The sequence below is a fragment of the Phragmites australis genome, chromosome 18 (assembly GCF_958298935.1).
Source record: "Phragmites australis chromosome 18, lpPhrAust1.1, whole genome shotgun sequence".
Lineage (NCBI taxonomy): Eukaryota > Viridiplantae > Streptophyta > Magnoliopsida > Poales > Poaceae > Phragmites > Phragmites australis.
Window position 1 is genome coordinate 8105816 of NC_084938.1, and position 18238 is coordinate 8124053.

Here is an 18238-nt window from a genome sequence, read left to right on the forward strand (position 1 = left end):
GTTACTAGCAACAAAAGGTGATGATTGTTTTACCCAAGGCACAAAATGAGGTGTCACAATCTCACAAGAAACAAAATGGACCTTTCTCAAATTAGAACTAGCCTTAAACATTTATTTCCTCTGTTGTTTAGCTAGTCTAAAGCAAAAATCTACTAAATATTCATCTCTACCACAATGAGTGAAAGTATACTTAACATGATGTTTAGGTTTAGAAGAAAAAACAACATTTGCATTCATTATAGAAGATAAAAATCTAATAAACTCAAAAACAACCTTTTTAGGTTTAGCAAGTGTTTCAAATTTACCACTATAAAGAGCTCTAACAACCGTGGGTGCACTTGTCTCAGAACAAGCATAAGGATCAAAACCTAAACCTTCTTTACATGTGATTGACTTAGATGAATCTAAAATCTGGTTTGGATTTTTCCTTTCCATAGAGAAGTGTTCTAAAGTTCTTTTTAAGTAATGAACTTATTTAGCAATAGTTTGGCATTTGTCACAAGTAACATTCATAGGTTTCTTTTGATTACGATAATTAGAGCATGAAAGAACCTCATGAATTACCATGTCATTAGCTATTTGAGAAACTCTAGCATTAGTATCATGCAACTTTAATTCAAAAATTAAGCAATTAGAACAATAAGTAGAATCAAGTAAATAAGACCTTGAATAAAGAATCTTTACTTTCTTTGGTATTCAACACAACAAGTTTCTCATTGTTCTCAATTTCATCTTTAGTTTCTCAAGAGTTGAAGTATGACATATCTAAGAGAAGTAATGTCAAATAAATTAAATCACAAGACTTGTAAGTATCATTATAACAAATCAAAGTTTTAAGTCTTGCAATTTTAGATTTAAGAGATTTAATCAAAGCATCATGTTTCTTAATTTTCCTATTATGTTTCTCTAAAAGATAAATCATCATAAATAGGTAGTACCTCATTACTATTGTTGTCATGTTCATCCTCGATGGAGCTTTCCTTGTTGCTTGCTATGAGACATAACCCTGTCAAATTACGTACAATCTTGCCTTAGATATTGTGTCATCTTTACTGCTCTCCGAATCAACATCGCTCAAATTGACTTGCTCAAATGCTAAAAGAAATTGATGCACAACCTTGCGGTTTAGAAATTAAGCTCTTCTTCTTGTCGTTGAAAAGCTTTTCTTGTTCTCCTCCTCACTTGATGCTATACCTACAAGCTTAGGACAATTGGGACGAATATGATTAAGATCACCACACTCATAGCATCTTTTAGGACATTCACTTCATATCTTCCTCATTCTCACATTCTACAAAGTGTTATTAATACGAGTAGAGAATAGCACTAGATCTCCTTTAGAAATTTCCTCAAGCTGATCATCGGTAAGTGAAGATAAAAAAGGATAAATCAAAGCTTGATGAATAAGACTTTGAATCAGACATGCTACATTGGGAAACAAAAGCAATTGAGTTATTATGATTCTTTATATCAAAAACATATAACTTATGAGTATTAAATTTAGATTAAAGAACATCTAATATAGATGTACTCATGACAGTAGATTCTCTAATAGATGTAACTTTAATATCTCATACCGATATGTCTAAAGCTTCTAGTAATTGACGTGCATTTTTAGCATCAATATATGTAACATTAACAACATGCAAATTTTAGTGATATGCCTTAGAGACAATCATAGAGATGATTGTATCACATCTTTGTTTATGTACTTTTAAATAATATGTTATTCGGTTCTTTGGATAATTATCATTTACATTGATTAGCAAGTATGTAACTTTTTTCAAGCTATATGTTTAATTGTGATGTTATTCTAAATGATTCCTAGTCTTATATCATTATGTGGGATAATAATGTTTCATAAACTAGCACATGTATTGATTGATGATTATATTTTATAGATCATAGATATAGGGATATCAAATAAATAATGTTGACACATGTTAGAGAACATAATGTTGGATAGATCCATCTTGAGATACTGTTGGGATTGTATACGATGTGCCATCAGTTGTAATGTCAAATGGTATACATGCAGGATCCTTAGACCTAAGATCGTCATTGATTCCTATAATGTATAGTGGCACACTTTGGGGATACCAAATGCTACTTCGTAACTAGGTAGTCATAAAGGTAGTTCTTGAATTTGCTATGTAATATATCATAGGGTGTGAGCGATCAAGATAAAATTTGTCCCTCCTATATAACATGAGAGATATCTTTGGGCCCTCAATGTGATTGGATTAGAAAGTGCATGGTCATGCCAATTTAATTAAAGAGTTAATCACGAGTTTAGTAATCCACTACAAGATTGAGTGAATGGTCGAGCTATCACAAGGATGGCACGTGTATGTCAAGGTTGGGGATTGGTGCATGTATATATCAAGGTTCAATCTATATGATCTTTATTTATACTTGGGAGTCAATATATCCTACTAGGGACTGCTATTGATTTCAGTTTAGAAAAGGGTTTTTGAGTTGTGCTGTGTATACGTGAACCTAACAGGTCACACAATTAATGGGGTGAATTGAATTTGTTAGTGGGTTTGTTTGGATTGTGATCCATGAAGGATTAGAGTCCTAATGGGCCACCAACATGGAAGCCCATTAGTGGGATCTATATAAGGGGAGGCGTCGGGTGAGGTCACGCACGGTTTAGCCACTCCAAACCCTAGCCGTGTCCCATCTAACTGACCTCTTGAAACCCTAGTCGTACATTCAGTGCTAGCACACCGACACTTGACGTTCCATCCTAGGACATGTGTTTACCATAGTGGCGCTATTGTAACTGCGGTGCTGATTGGCTTGACGAGTTGAACTTGACGGCTACCAATTCGACTTTTGTTTTGAGCAGGAAGTCAGAATGCACCCAACTAGGAAGTTGATCGCCTACATCTACTCGACGAGGAGATCATGTGGAAGGGATGATCCGCTACTCCCATGGTTTCTTGGTTGAATGAGGTAAAAATTTGTTTTGTACTATCGTATCCTACCCATTCCCCAATAGCAAATTGCTAAGGATTTTATTAAAGAGAGCAAATAAATCATCAAGAGACTCACCAGGTTTCATCTCAAATCTCATATATTGTTTGTTGTATAAATCTTGACTTAGCTCTTTTATAGTAGATGAACCCTCATGGTAATCACAAAGTGTTTTCCATACCTCATACATCAACTTGAGATGTACAACTTGATTGAAGTCGTTTCTTTCTAAACCTTGTCTGATCAAATTCCTCACCTTGTTGTTCACCTCGATAGCTGTCATGTTATGCTCTATCATATCATTGTTCTCCAGTACCTGAAAAGATTTGAAGACCTTCTCCCAAATTGCAAAGCCCTATGCTTGAATACAAGCCCTATCTTTGCCTTCTAGAATTGAAAATCAGCATCATCAAAAACACAAGGTTTTGTGGAATACCTATCCGACATCATGTTTCTAATTATCGGTTAAGATCAATTAAACAGGTTTCTTGTTCTGATGCCACTTGTAGGATCGATTACGTGCAAAAAAAAAAATCAAAAGTGGGTGAATGATTGCAGAAGCCAAATTCAAATTTTAAATCACCCTAAACAAATATTCAATTTAATCTCGAAATCAGTTCAGGACAAACTGCTATCATGTCACTAAAAGTGATGTATAGAAAGATCTAACGGCTCAATTGCCCTCACATTTTAATAGTAAAAACTAGACAACGATAAGAAACTATTCCAACAAGAATCAAGTCAATCGGATCTAAGGATCAAGAGTAATGACCTTCAAAAGCATATTTTGATAGATGGTCATGAAAATAGATTAAATCCTAAATTCACAATTATGCAAGGATTATCAAAAACTAACCAACCAAATAAATTTAGAGCCTTGTATTGATGCTCTAGAATTATTTTGGATTGATCAGACTAAGACAAATCACGTTGACCAAAAGATATTAAAAAAAATCAACATGAGCAACAAATACGAAAAAACTGAGGAATAATGGAATTACAAACTCATCAACTTACAAGATTTGATCTCCATTGTGTGGATGAGTTCACAAGATGCATCTTTAAAGCATCACTACAAGATTCTCCATGGAATCCTAACCCTAAATGAGTTTCACTTTTTTTCCTAAAATAAAACTCTCTAAGTCTCTCTCTTCGGTCTTGTTCCTCTCATGGCAACAGAGAGTCCCTTTTTCCTGTTGTCGGTGTGTTACGTGTCCAACACATCCTCCTCGCATACGCGACAAGGTATCCATGTGCGCTAGCTGACTGGGCTTCAACCTCTACGTGCTCTCCAGCCCACCTTGCGCATCGCACACCCACATGGGCTGCGTCCCAGTCGTGTCGAGCCACCACCACTCCCTTCTAGGCCGCATGGTCCTCGACTCACACTCCTCGTGCGCCAGCTGACATAGACTACATGGACCGCTAGACTAGGCCATGAGTGCCTTCACCAGCTCACTAGCGTCGCACGGCCTCTGCGACTTGAGCCTATCGACTACCGCCTGGGCCTGCTCTCTTGGCTGAGCCACTCGAGGTCGCTATGCCATTGCCGCACTAGGCCACACATAGTAGTAGCGCCCACCTGGATTTCACTTCAGCTTGACAACCCTTGCACAAATGCCAGACAAACCACTCCACTATTCCAAGACCACAATACCTCCTCTCTTTTTCCTTTTTATTTTTATTCCATAGCACACACGTATGCATGCTCCATGGAACAAATCCTCCCACACCATATGCAACACGACGCTCCTCACCATATACTATACAACTCTCGTGTGTACATTGTATGGTGCAATCCATCTTCACGTGCATTGTTCCCTATCCTGAATGTGTTGCGTGAACTCCTGACTGTCTGGACCTTAGTTCCACCCGAAACCTAGTCTATCTCATGTCACCGACCACGTCCGCCCTTAGTACACACATGCACATGAACAAAATCAACAACCAATTCTGAACATAAGTTCTCACAAACTTGAGTCACGTCAATCTGCACAACACCACTCACATAAGTGTATTGCACATATTAAAACCACAAATATCATTATGCTACCACGAGCATATCCAAGCAACGTATTCATAACACATGCACATCATCTAAATCACAATGTTAAATCACTTTGCGCCTTCGCCAATTTCACAATAAAGTCAATTTTTCAAGATAGATGATCTCACAATGTCTTTCTAGTTTAGCTAGCTCTATTTTGATGGTCCATAATGAAGGTTACTAGTCTGTTTCTGCTATCTCTTTTGCTACTTCTAATCACCCGGATTGTGTCTATAAAACTCTCAACATGGGCTCCGTTATCCTGGCAATGGAATATGGATTATCCCCTTTTTGGAAAAAAACAACAATGAGGCACACTGTAGTAGTCAAGGTGGCATTGTTCATGTCCCGACAATGGGCACCTCTTTGCCCTGAAAAAAAAATCTAAAAGTTGCCATGTCTGTAAGGACCGATGATGTCATAAGATGAGGCAAATAGGGGATTCCAAAACTAATCGGCTTGAATCAACTAACTTAAATTATTTTTTATCTAAATATGCTCTAGATTTATCTATTGTTACTATTATAACTCAACAAAGTTTTCGCAAGTGAGTCTATTGTTGACAAGCGAAATTTGGCTCACGCTTACTTTGGCTATTGTTTGATTTAGGATCAAAGATTTTAGTCATGCCGACACTTTGGTCAATACATCGGTTGCTTGGCACCCATAAGCCACAGCCCACAGGTTAAAGCTACAAGTATTGAGCAGCAGAAGAACTCAAATCCCTAATGCTGCTTAATTTCTCTCGTCCTCTCAAATCTAAAATCTCTGGGAAAAACATACGAATTTGAAATGCAATCCCACAAGAATTCAGAATGCAAGAAATTTCAAATGGAACGTTTGAATAGGGGACGGGAAAAACATAAGAATTTGAGGGGAGAGATTGACACAAAGAAAATTTTCCATGAGATTGAACTTGTTGCTATAATTCTTCATGGCTTATTTGTCAGTGTACTATCATGTGTGATGCAACATGAATTGTGCATGCTTGGAGAATGAGAATGGTGTGCCAGGATGCCAATGGCATACGAGAAAGGCTCCATCGAAATCTTCTCTGGCTCTAAGAAACAATCAGAGACAATAAATTTCAAGCAGCTGCTCTGTGGGCGCAGACCCTATGCCTTTGAGAAGCAAAGGCAGCGCTATACAGTGTGATTGGTCTTTTGGTTGGTTGTATGGGTGCGAACAGGCTGAGCTGAGATGTTGTTTGTCTAGCTGCACGAAGTGCGTGAAAATAAACGTGGAAAATATTAATACCATGATGTTAAATTTTCCTTACCATGGTGTAGTCCTTAGTGTACCTAATCATACCTTAATCTACTTTAAAATATTCTAATATCGCTCAATATATACTAATCACTTGCTAAGGATGTTGTGACTACCGATCGCAGCTAATTTTATCGTGCCTTTACTTCCTTAGGCGTTGGACTACCGTTTAGCAAGATAACATGACTGCTCAACATGCTGTTCTGTTTCGGTTTCCAGGTGAATGCATCGTGTTGTCCACAATGTTGTTGGTGTTTACATTGTGAGCTGTCGTTGTGACTTGTAATAGTTCACAATTTATGTGCAGTAAATGTCAGCATGTAATGCATGCTCCGACGTAGGACGGAAGTACCATCTTTCGGTGGTGAATAAAGATCTAACGCTGTTGGTCCTTGCATGACTAATAGGTGCGATATTTAAGTGGCCGATTAAAGGGAAAATCAGTACCATGCATCATGCCGTGACAACGAAGAACTTTAAAGTGACCCTACTAGCATCACCCAGTGTACAGCATAACTGTATCTGTGTAGCTCCACGGCTCAGGAATCCATGTCGTGGACAACAGCAAAATAACAGTGAAGGCTAACACATTTTTCATAGAAACCCATGAATCATGCAATAACATTACCACTAACTTGACGCATATTAGAGTACAGTTTTTGTGCCATTAACTGTGTAGAGCAACAGCAGAGCTTCAGGCACAGGACACTTGAGAGAGATATAGATTGTAGGTACGACCGCTAGTGCACACGCACAGCAACACGATGCCAACTCACTCAGGGCCCAGAAACACCCCTGTCTAGACCGTAATCCGTCATGCCCACGCCAACCTCGTTTTGATGCTTCATGAACCCACCGGTTGCGGCTTTCGAGTAGCTCCAGTAGTACACAAGGGATGCCAAGAGGTTGATGACCATCATCGCAGCAGCAGCTGCAAAGACTCCCTTGCGAAGCGTGGAGCATGAGACCAAATCATGCTTCATGTAATAACCTAGATACTTGGTGTGTTTTGCGTTCCTCACTGATCCTCCTATAAGGCAAGCTTCCGCGATGAGGAATGTTAACCTGAGAACCAAAAAAAAAACATGCCAATAAGAAGGATGATTCAATTATTGTCAAATGACACTTTTAGATCACATAAAACCCAGCAACAACGTGACAAATGAAAACCTTGACAAGTCAGCTACATCTGATCCTGGCAATCCATGAAACCTTTGCCAAGTGCCAAACCAACTGAACAATGGAATCCAACATCTACGTTTGACCTTACAAATTCAAGTGCCTGGGTTATACATCAGTTACTCAATCTTCAGAACAATTAAGTCTACGCTTTCCAACTGGATTGAGTAGGGGGCAGGTATACATTGCAAAAGTATAACTCTTCAGAGCTACTAACTTTTAAAAAAAAAAAAACGATAGCCATATAAGGTAGTTTTTCTAAAACAGAACTAATTAGAAATGATTTCAGTTAGGAAAAAGAACAGCAACTCAAACGAAATTCAAAATTTGAACTCACGAAAACAAACATGAGGTAATTCTCGTAGCATTAGTGTAATCATCTCATCAAATAAATCATCAATGGTATCCAAGAAAGTGTATGAAGCAAACATAATGCTTTGAGCACTGTTCACCTAAACGGGCTACACGGTCGTGTACACGGCATGTAAACGCTACATGATGGCCTGCTGTGTTCGCCTAAACGACCATGTAGCCCGATTAATCACCGTGTAGCCCAATTAATCGGCCGTGTAGCCCGACTATTAGCTAAACGATGGTTGACCGCCTGTGTAGCGTTTACCGTGTAGGAAAACACTGGCTTTGAGAAACCACATTGGTAATGAAAGACAACATTTGAAATCTATTGTGTTGGTAGTTGGTTTCACAAAAGGTGGCAGGTGTGCAGTACATAAACAATGATGTTCACTAATATGTACTCAGCAGGCAGCGCCACCATAAAACAGTTTGGGGGCATCAATGATATGAATGATATATTATATATGGAAAATGGCTCATAAGTCATAACTAAATTGCAGTTGCACTAAACAGGATGAAATTGAACTGGTTTAGGGACTGAGATTATTAGTGTGAGAAAAGACTATTGTTGCGAAAATTGCCACTTTATGGTTTCCACATTGAGATGCAAATTAATGGATGGTAAGATTTGTTTATGATCCTCGAGGAAAAACATTCTGATTAGTTATTGGAATGAATACTGAACATTGAAAACTATGACGAGGCCTCTTTGATTTGTGGATTAAACATTCCCTATATATTTCAAACCCTTGAATCACAAATGGCATGCATTTAACAAAAGGTGTTATTCAAAGGGAAAAAAGAACTATCTGAAGAGTGAAGACACATCAAAGGCACTCATTAACATGCAGCCAGCAGGCATCATCGCAATCATATAAAAAACATGGGTTAGGCACAAGCAGCTGTCTTGGAAAATGGAGATAATATGTAATCCACTTACAAAATGACATAAATTTGGATGCGGCAACAACCACTAATCACTCTGGTACAACATACTGCCTCAGAAAAAATCAATTTACAATGTATGATCAACTGATGTTACCCTTTTCTTCTCAATGTGAATCTGAATGCAATAAACTATTCAGCATTTGGGCACATAGTGAGTTGTAGGATACTAGTCTATATAATTCAACCAGTAGAGTGCGAATTATCCACAGAACGAATTCACAGGATATATATAAATGTTGTTAATAAATAAACCATATGATAAATATCCTAGTTTTGGCATCTTCATTGCAAGATTTCAAAAGTACGTCTAAAATATTATCAAACGATTATGTCAAAATTTGCTCTACATTTATTGAGGGCTGGGCATGCAAAAGAAAGCCACATAGCCCTTCCACTACACTTGTCCTAATGGAAGAGCCCAAACTCATAAATGACACCAAACCTATTCCGTCAATCATCTATAAGCGCATTACTGTCTTTCTAGCACAATGAAAAAAGGCAGTGCATTCAAAACATTTCCACTAGCGTGTAAGGATCCAACAACGGCAGCATGTTTTGTCTGAATCTCACAAGAAACCAACAGTTTTGTCAGTTAGGAGGCAAGGACAAGGACTACTGAAAACATCCAAAACCTTTTGAGCTCATCTCTTCAATATCATACAGGGCCATCAGCCTCTACATTAAGCTTCCAAAAGGCAAGCGTTATGGGTCTCTCATTTCATCAAATCACGTACACAAACAGATTCAAATTTGTGACATTGAAATGTGCAAGCGTCTGTGCCTAATGCCTACCTAGCAGCCAATGTCACACAAATTGAACCAAATCTACCCCACCAACCTGCAATTCGGCACGCAACATCAACCCAAGGCGTCACATTCGAATCAAAGAAGGAAGAACAAAGGGAAAGAAAGGGGGTTTTAGGTGTGGGGATAGGGTTTAATGCACGCACCAGGAGAGGATGAACGCGGCGACGGCGCAGCCCCGGGAGGAGAGCGCGGGGCCGAAGCAGAGACACCTCGTGGCGGCGGTGACGATGGCCTGCTGGAGAAGGAGCACGAAGAAGGCGGCGACGCCATAGACCGTGGAGGCGTCAGTGTCGTAGAGGCAGTAGGACCGCTCGTCGTACTCATCCGGCACCACCTTCCCCTGCAGCCAGCGAGCATGAAGATCTCAGCGACGCACGCTGCGTTGGGCGCGGAGGAAACGGAGAGGGATCGGAGATTCGGAGGGAGGGAAGGGGAGAAGGGGAGCGCGTACGGTGCTGCGTCGGCGCTCGGCGCCGACGGCAAGGAGGAAGGCGAAGAGGCCGAGGAAAGAGAGGACGGCGCAGAGGATGACGGAGGCGGGGCGCGAGGTCGCGAAGCCACCCATCGGTCTGGAGCTCGGGCGGCGGCGGCGCTCGGAGTCGGAGGAGAGCTCTGGCTTCACTCTGCTATGGGGGAGTGGAAATGTGAGTAGGGTGAGAGTGCGTGGGCCCCGCTCGTCGGTCACCGAAATTTTCAGTCCGCGTTTCGGGGTAGCTGTCTGTTGTGCGTAGGCGTTCGGGGTAGCTGTAATCAATTCGAATTATGAATTAAAAAATCTGGTCCGTTTCTGAAACATCTAAATAGTGGAAAATCGTCTCTAGTCTTGAATTTGGTGGGACCCAAAACCGATAAGACTTTATGGGTGGTGCGCTGCGGGGAGTGGTGGTGGGTATGAGACAGCGGCGGCAGAGGCGAGATGTGGCGGCGCGGAGCAAACGCCGAGGCCGGAGCAACAGCGAGTGCGACGAAGAGAGCGGTGGCAGTAGCACGATGAGCTGCGATAGGCGCAGGCATGACGCGGGAGCGGTTGCGAGCGCAGAGGAGGGAGCGGCGGCAACGCGGTGAACTGCGAGCACGAGCGTTACGCGAGAGTGGCTGTGGGCACGGAGGAGAGAGCAGCGACGGCGTGCCTCTAACCGCCGAGGCAGGAACGGCAGCGACCGCGGAGGAGAGAGTGCCTGCGGCGTGCCTCTGACCTCCGAGGCAGGAGCGGCAGTGAGCGTAGTGGAGGGAGCGGTGGCGTCACGATGAGATGCGACAGGCGTGTGCCGTGCGCAGGCGAAGGGAGCAGCAACCGAAGTGGCTTGGACGAGCAGCTAGCCTATTGCGGCCTATGGGCAGACCTGGCTTTTTGGGTGCCCATGAGCGAATATGCGCCCCACTTCTGACCCAAACCCAAATCGGACCCTGGACCTAGGACACCTACGGGGCAAAATTTGCCCTAGATCCTGCCCTCGCCGGGTGTAAAACTCGTGGGATCCCACTTGGTCCCCTCTGTTACCGGATTGTGCGGTTTCACTTTGCACGAGATACGTTAGGAATGTTTTTTAGTCTTTCTCCTTCTGCTTACTCTTTGTTGTTTTTACGGTTCCAATAACCCTTATGAAAACTTTCATTGAAACAACCTTGAATAGAAATTGAGAACTCAATTAGCTATGGATCTTTGCATTCTAGATGTTGATTGATTGTTAATTTGAGCACTTTACTACCTATCGCAGATATAAATTCTATCTGTTCCAAGGGCAAAAGGTAGACTAGTTCCTCTTTGGGAGCGGTTGATGAAACTTCTGCTCGGAAGGCGTCCAAAACAAAAGAAGATTTGTCTAGTAGAATGTCATGACTAGAGGAGGCACCACAGGGAAGACGGCTTGCGCGGGAGAGCACTGGAGCACCTTTGGGTTGGACCCATGTGTAATAGAGTAGATTGGTGTGGTCCAGCTATAAGACTATGTTTAAGGGATTTCCGTCGCGGATGAAAATCTCGTTGTTAAGGGATTTTTGTTTTCTTCAGCGCTCCAATAATTTTTCTTCACAATTCATATCACGAAGGGATTTCTAGAGTCATTCCCTTCAAGAAGGGATTATCTCTCTTTTCCCTTCGTGATTCCTTTCGAAGGGAAACTGTTGGAGATGAGAGAAAATAAAAGGAATAAGAACGAGGAAAGGAATCAAGAAGAGAACGAAATAAAGGAAATATAGTTAGAGATGATCTAAACGGGCGAGAGGGCGGTGTGAGTTGTAAGCAGGCTGGCAGAGTATAAGCTGGTGGGTCGTTGAACAATAGCAGACATGGATGATCGAATGAGATGAATGGAGACGTCTCTCTAGCGTTCTCGTCTACCTCATCCCCTTTCTTCTTGTTCTACCTCGGGTCTCTAGAGATTCTATTCATTTATGTGATAAATCCAAGTAGGTTCATTACATAGAGCCCTATGTACGTTTGAGAAGCGGAGAGGACAATGTCTAGGTGGGGCGACAGGAGTGTGTTGTCCAATTTGTCAAGACGTGAAAGTTGTAATCTTAGGTCAGTCCCAACAGATTCCTTTCCAGGACTAAAATCCTGTTGTGAAGGGATTTTCGTTCCTTTCAGTGCTCCAACGGTTTTTCTTCATGATTTCCTTCACGACGGGATTCCCAGAGTCATTCCCTTCAGGATGGGATTCTCTCTCCTTTCCCTTCACGATTCCTCTCGAAAAAAAGTTGTTGAAGATAAGAGAAAATAAAAGAAATAGGAATGGGGAAGAGAATCAGGAAGCGAACAAAATGAAAGAAATATGGTTAAAGATAGTCTTACCAAGCTTGGTATTATAAGACCAATGACACTTATGCAAGTTACCTTAAACATTTCTTAATAATTTACTGATGCAGTACATTGTTGAGTAGATACTACTGAGAGCCAAACTTATAATAGACCTACTTATTTGGTATGGAACAAATTATGTTTTGGCGTAGATACTTAACTGAAAATGCATATACAGGATGTGCAAGGGCCCAACATTACTTTAAAAAACCCTATATATACCGTCATATCACTATCGATTCTTTACAAGCTAATAATGATGAAGTATCACTATGAGTTCATATCAAAGACCGACACTAAAAATCTATCAGAAAAGAATCAGCAGTGATAATTGACTATCTCTGCTAACTCTAGCCTTGAACCGACAGTGATAATTGACAATCACTGCTAGTTCTAGCCTTGATATCACTACCGGTTGTAGTCATAAATCGACAGCGATAGTACGTCAAGTATCACTGTCGGTTCGTATTACAAATCAATAGTGTAGATGACAGCTTATCTTAAAAAATTCATAAGTTTTTCATAGGAAGTCTGATAGCAATAAACTTCATATAAAAATTATAGCTCTCGATCAGATCTATAACTTTATAGTTAATTACTTTTTATTTAAAGCCATATAGATATACAAATGAGCACGAACTTCTAACCTTTGTGTGTATGCACATGAACGAGCACGAGCACGGCTGACCACGAGCATGAGCACGAGCACGGTTGAGTAGGAGAACGAGCATGAACGAGCGTGGTTAGTCATGCTAGTGTGTAGTACTCATGTTAAGTGTGTTTATATTTCAAAAATTATAAACGTTTTTATGAGAAAATTAGAACTAATTAGCAACCCATTTTAATTAATTTGGTCAAAAAAATCTAAGCTAATATTTTATTAAAATTCTCCAAATAAATTTATTTTTATAACTTCTAGCAATTTTTAATGTCTTAAATAAATTCGTAAAAATTTTAAAAAAAATCATTAATATTCTTCTCGTGTGATGTACTAATTTACTCAAGTATTAATGTGTCCATGAAATTTACTCACAAATGCACTAATATTCATAATATTTTTATACGAAGTTGGATGAGGACAAACTTTATATAAAAATTGTAGCTCTTGACAAGATCTACAACTTTGTAGTTGATCACTTTTTTATTTGAAGTTATATAGCTGCACAAATAAATATCTAAAAACTATTGAAAACCACACACTTGACTACAAACTAACTTGCTGGATTTAGTATAAAACTAGTAGGGTTGATTAAAAAAGTCACATACAGAGCCACAAAGTTTAAAAGTGTAAATTCAAAGATTTTATCATGAGTTTGATAATTCAGATTGATAAAATATTTGCACAGCACTGATTTTGAGATGTAGCATTATGTCTCTAAAATTTTTTAAGCAAATTAGAGAAGGTAAGTTTTTTACTAAAAATTTCAAAAGTCCTGTCGAGAGTCTTCCGATGCGTCTTTTTTGGAGGTCAAGAAAGGAATATTTTTTGAGATGTGTATTGTTTCGAATGCGCCTTCTTGTTAGATTCGAAAGTAGAGGTCAAACGTCGAAATCGGATTCCGTATGCAAAAGTTATGGCTACTTTACTGAACACTGCACAAATTGGACACAAACTTTTCTATAACGAGTCGGATGGAGACAAACTTTATATGATCATTGTAGAACTCGATGAGATCTACAACTTTGCAGTTGACAACTTTTTCAGTTAAGATTATTTAGATCTCCAAATAGCCGTTCAAATGTTTGATTAGAAGAGGTCAAAAGGATTGATTGTGCTATTATACTCAAGAACGAATGAGGGGTGAGATGGTTAGAGGAGCCACGCACGCGGAGCTTTTGAGGTCATGAGTTCGAGTCATGGAACCGCACGCGCATGAAAATCGTGTGACTTATGAATGGTCGGGTGTGGTCGGGTGAGCAGTGACTGGTCGGGTGCCTTTGGTCGTGAAAAAAAATATTTTTTTTCTTTTTTTGGCCCCAAAAATGTTGAATCGAGGACCGACTATCACTACCGGCTGAAGCTTTCAGCCGGTAGTGATAACCCTCTTCGCTGCTAGTCCCCGAACCGGTAGTATAGTTAGGTATTATTACTACCTGTTGCCCACTACTTGCTCCAAAACTGATAATGAAGGCCACTTTAGAGCCGATAGAGAAACCACTTTCTGTAGTTGTGCAATTGTGCATTTATTCCCATGTAATTGTAACACTCGAACGGAAGTAAGTGATAGTTGTTGAACTTATAGTTCTCAAAGTCTCAACATACTCATTGTTCTATGTAGCCATAGCAATTAACGGTATAAAAAAAATCCAAAAAAATATATAAAATAAAAGCAAAGCGTAAACTAATGCGAAATGGAACACGCGATGCTACCCATCAATGGCACCAGAAAATCAGCTTGATCGCTAGAAGCCCTGCAAGAGCATGGGTCGCTGTCAATAGCTTATTCGGAATAATAAAAGTATCATATCCACAAGAAGTAGAAGGTTCCCATGAATACACACTAATAAATGTTTTTAGTATTTTGTAATAATAAGGAAGCAAATAAATGTAGCAATGGTGTTTAAATAATCAATAATGTTGAATTTAATTAAGGCAATAAATAGATGTAGAACAAGTAAATAACAATAAAAGTAAATGCGTTGAAATTAAATATTGAGAGCAAACATATAGGAAAGGCGTTCTTGAGAAGTTGGTTCAACCATCTATAGAGTGTATGATTTCAACCAAATACCATTGTGACATCGAAATATCGATATGAGGGCAGAGCATTAGGTGAGTGGGCCTTTTCTAGGTTACCCACTCCTTATAGTTCTCATTCATGGTTGTAACACAGTCGCACAAACGAATTTATGAAAAATCACATATTATAGCCTTCAGTTGTGTGTCTCTGTTTATCCCTCGAATCAGTGATATGAGAAGTCATGTCTAGGGCTGTCACATGTTTTCCTATCATCCCATCACACCTATTAGTGATTTCCTCCAAGTCATCATGTGCAAAGGAATGCGTAGTCGATGTTCGTGCAATCTACGTGAAGAAGAATCATCATACAAATATAACCAACTTTTTAGCGGATCCCTGATCTACATCATGTTACCTACATCAGGATCCCCTAATCTCAAGAACTAAATGAAAACACACATGGGGAAATGAAATGAAAGAGGAAACCGTTGCAACAATCTTAAAGATAACAAACTCCTGATAAAAGATATAATCTTTATTGCTAATTCTTGTGGATGGATTGGTGGAAAATGGAGATGGGATGGCCTTGTTGGCTATGGAGAGTGAAGAACCCTAAGGTGGTGGCTGGTGTGTTGTCTCATTTGCAAAATCCTTCAAACCCCTCTTCCGATCTAATCTCTATCCCCTTATATTGAGTTTGTGGTGGCGTAGAGGTTTCAGATTGACCTGGGACCACTTCCATAGCGTTTTGTTTGACAAGGCAGTGCAGATGGAGGGTGGTACGGTCGCTATACAACACTTGTTGAAACCTACTGGAGTATTAGATCGTGATGTTTTTTCTTTGGTTGTGTTCCTCTTGACTTCTAGTAGCTTTCTAACTGGCTAGATTCCGCTAAATGCTTCAGGAAATCTCAAAAATCACTTCATTTTCTGTTTTTATACCTGCATCCATTAAATTAGGAGTTTCCCCAAGATCTGGGCAACATTTTATTAGTTTTCTAAAAAATGATAAGCAAATAAAATACTACATGCAACAAAACATATGATATTTATCTGCACAAAATGGACGCATCATGTGAATTGGGGGAGGAATTCAGGAAGTTGACAATAGGGATTGGATGTATTGATGAGTGATGGCAAATAATATGGGGAACATCAGGTTCATGGAGGCAACAATACAAAGGGTAATGGCCAACCTATATAAGCAACTCAATTGTTATGTACATAAAGTATTATTTAGGACATTATGAGTATATGAGATTTGTGTGGAACAACCTCATAATCCAAATAAAATAATGTGGCCGGAAGGATTGTGTGGATCATGACTGATCCTAAATTCCCATAAAAGATAATAAGAGTTGAGCTCTTAGATCTAAAAGGGGCATATCAATTGTCACTAGGTGATTTGTAATGTTCTAAGGTGAACATTTACTATTTCCATGATCTTAGACATCGTATGATCGATCTTTAATGTTATGATATTTCAATTATGGTAGATCATATTTCTATTGATCAAATGTAAACAAGTTGCAATTGAAAGACCTTAGTGTAATCTAGGGCACTATGGGTATTAAAATATACTAGATTGCCAGTCTTCTGCTGAAGGGGAGAATCACTAAGCCACCTAATTTCATTGGAGTAGACTCAGAGAGACATAAGAGAACCAAATGAACCTAGGAAAGGGATCATATGAATGCTTTCATTCAATGGACTCAGTCCAACAACAATTATGATCATTGGGAGAGAAATTGTTGCATCTCGTTGAGTTGTAACCCAGTATCAGGATCAGCAGATCCAACTTGTCTAATTTGATAAGATTATATCTCACAATGAAATAGTTCATTGGAGGATTTGGGAATAAATAGAGAGCATTGCTATGGTTCTAATAGGAGGTCTTAAATTGAAAGAAACTATCACCAATGTAGATTAGGGGATAGCTAACTCCTTGTTAGAATGATTATGCGCAACGATATATACGAAGTCAAGTGCACTGTATAGGTACTCCCTATGTCTAGTGTGTGTGGCATATTTCCCACAAAAACCACCACCATATCGTAACATCATGGATTGCCATGATGGGGGATTTTTTATACATTGTTCGATTGAAGATTCTGGTATTATGGGAAGGATTAGCCCATAATTGGAATGCTGTGATGCTTTCAAAAATGGAAGTTTCTTCAGTCGCTTGACTGCCATGAGCAAAGGCTACGAGAAGATACTAATGCACTAGATAAGCTGGACCCATTTCACCTAATACTCACACACGTAGTATGCTGAGAGTTTGCCAGATAAAAAAGGAGTCATTATGCATAGAATGGATACCTCGGGATTCATGCATACCCACTTATGCAAAGGGACTTATAATATTTGAAGAATATGTGGGGACTCCTATGGATTTAGGATCCATGATCTAGGGGGATGCCTATGGATCTATGATATGCTAACATAAAGTCATGTGTTGTAAAGATCACTATACAAAACAATGAATGATAGGTTTGGCCTATTAGGTGAAAGAGGTCACAAATTCATCCTATAGATGAATGTCCGAGCACTTTAGCGTGCACATTAAAGAAGGCTCAGACTACAGAACATCCAAGTGTCTCTCGTCTTGGGAAATGATGAAAGATCAGGTTATCAGTAGACATCTCTATGGATGTGGAGAGATTGTGTCGACAATTAACCTCTATAATTGCTTATGATTGTAGTGGAATAAATAGTAAGAGTACTCAATGACGAAGGGTCAAATAGATAAAAGCAATTATGTATACAATGTCACTTACTTGAATTAGCGTATTCGAATATGATGGGTCATTGTAAGGTGGTATGCATTGGTGCTGTGAGATGACATTATGGTTCACTATTTCTCTAGAAAATGAAAGAAATATTAAATGCAAGGAACAAGAGCACCGACAGAGGTCTAAGTCCTTATTCAGATAAGGCCAAAGTAATACGTAAGTCATTGAATGATCCATGTAAACTTGATCCTTGCGAGTTTGTTTGTTAAGTTATTCATTGACAGCCACATGAACCTGACCCTCATGTCAGTTAGACCCAAGGATATTGTAGAGGCGATGTTTAACTACATGGTATAACATCTACATAAAGATTAGCGGACATCAGGAAACCACTCTACATCTAGTCATTGAACCTTCAAGATATTGCAGAAGAGGTTAA

General features: G+C 39.6%; 1 protein-coding gene across 1 annotated transcript; it reads right to left on the minus strand.

The window, feature by feature from the left end:
- Positions 1 to 6756: 6756 nt before the first annotated feature.
- On the minus strand, positions 6757 to 10356 carry LOC133898239 (uncharacterized). Its single transcript, XM_062338849.1, has 3 exons — positions 10035 to 10356; positions 9727 to 9923; positions 6757 to 7360 (listed from the first exon to the last, which is right to left on the minus strand). The coding sequence occupies exons 1-3, from the start codon at positions 10146 to 10148 to the stop codon at positions 7072 to 7074; spliced, it is 600 nt and encodes a 199-aa protein (XP_062194833.1). The 5' UTR covers positions 10149 to 10356; the 3' UTR covers positions 6757 to 7071.
- Positions 10357 to 18238: the final 7882 nt, after the last annotated feature.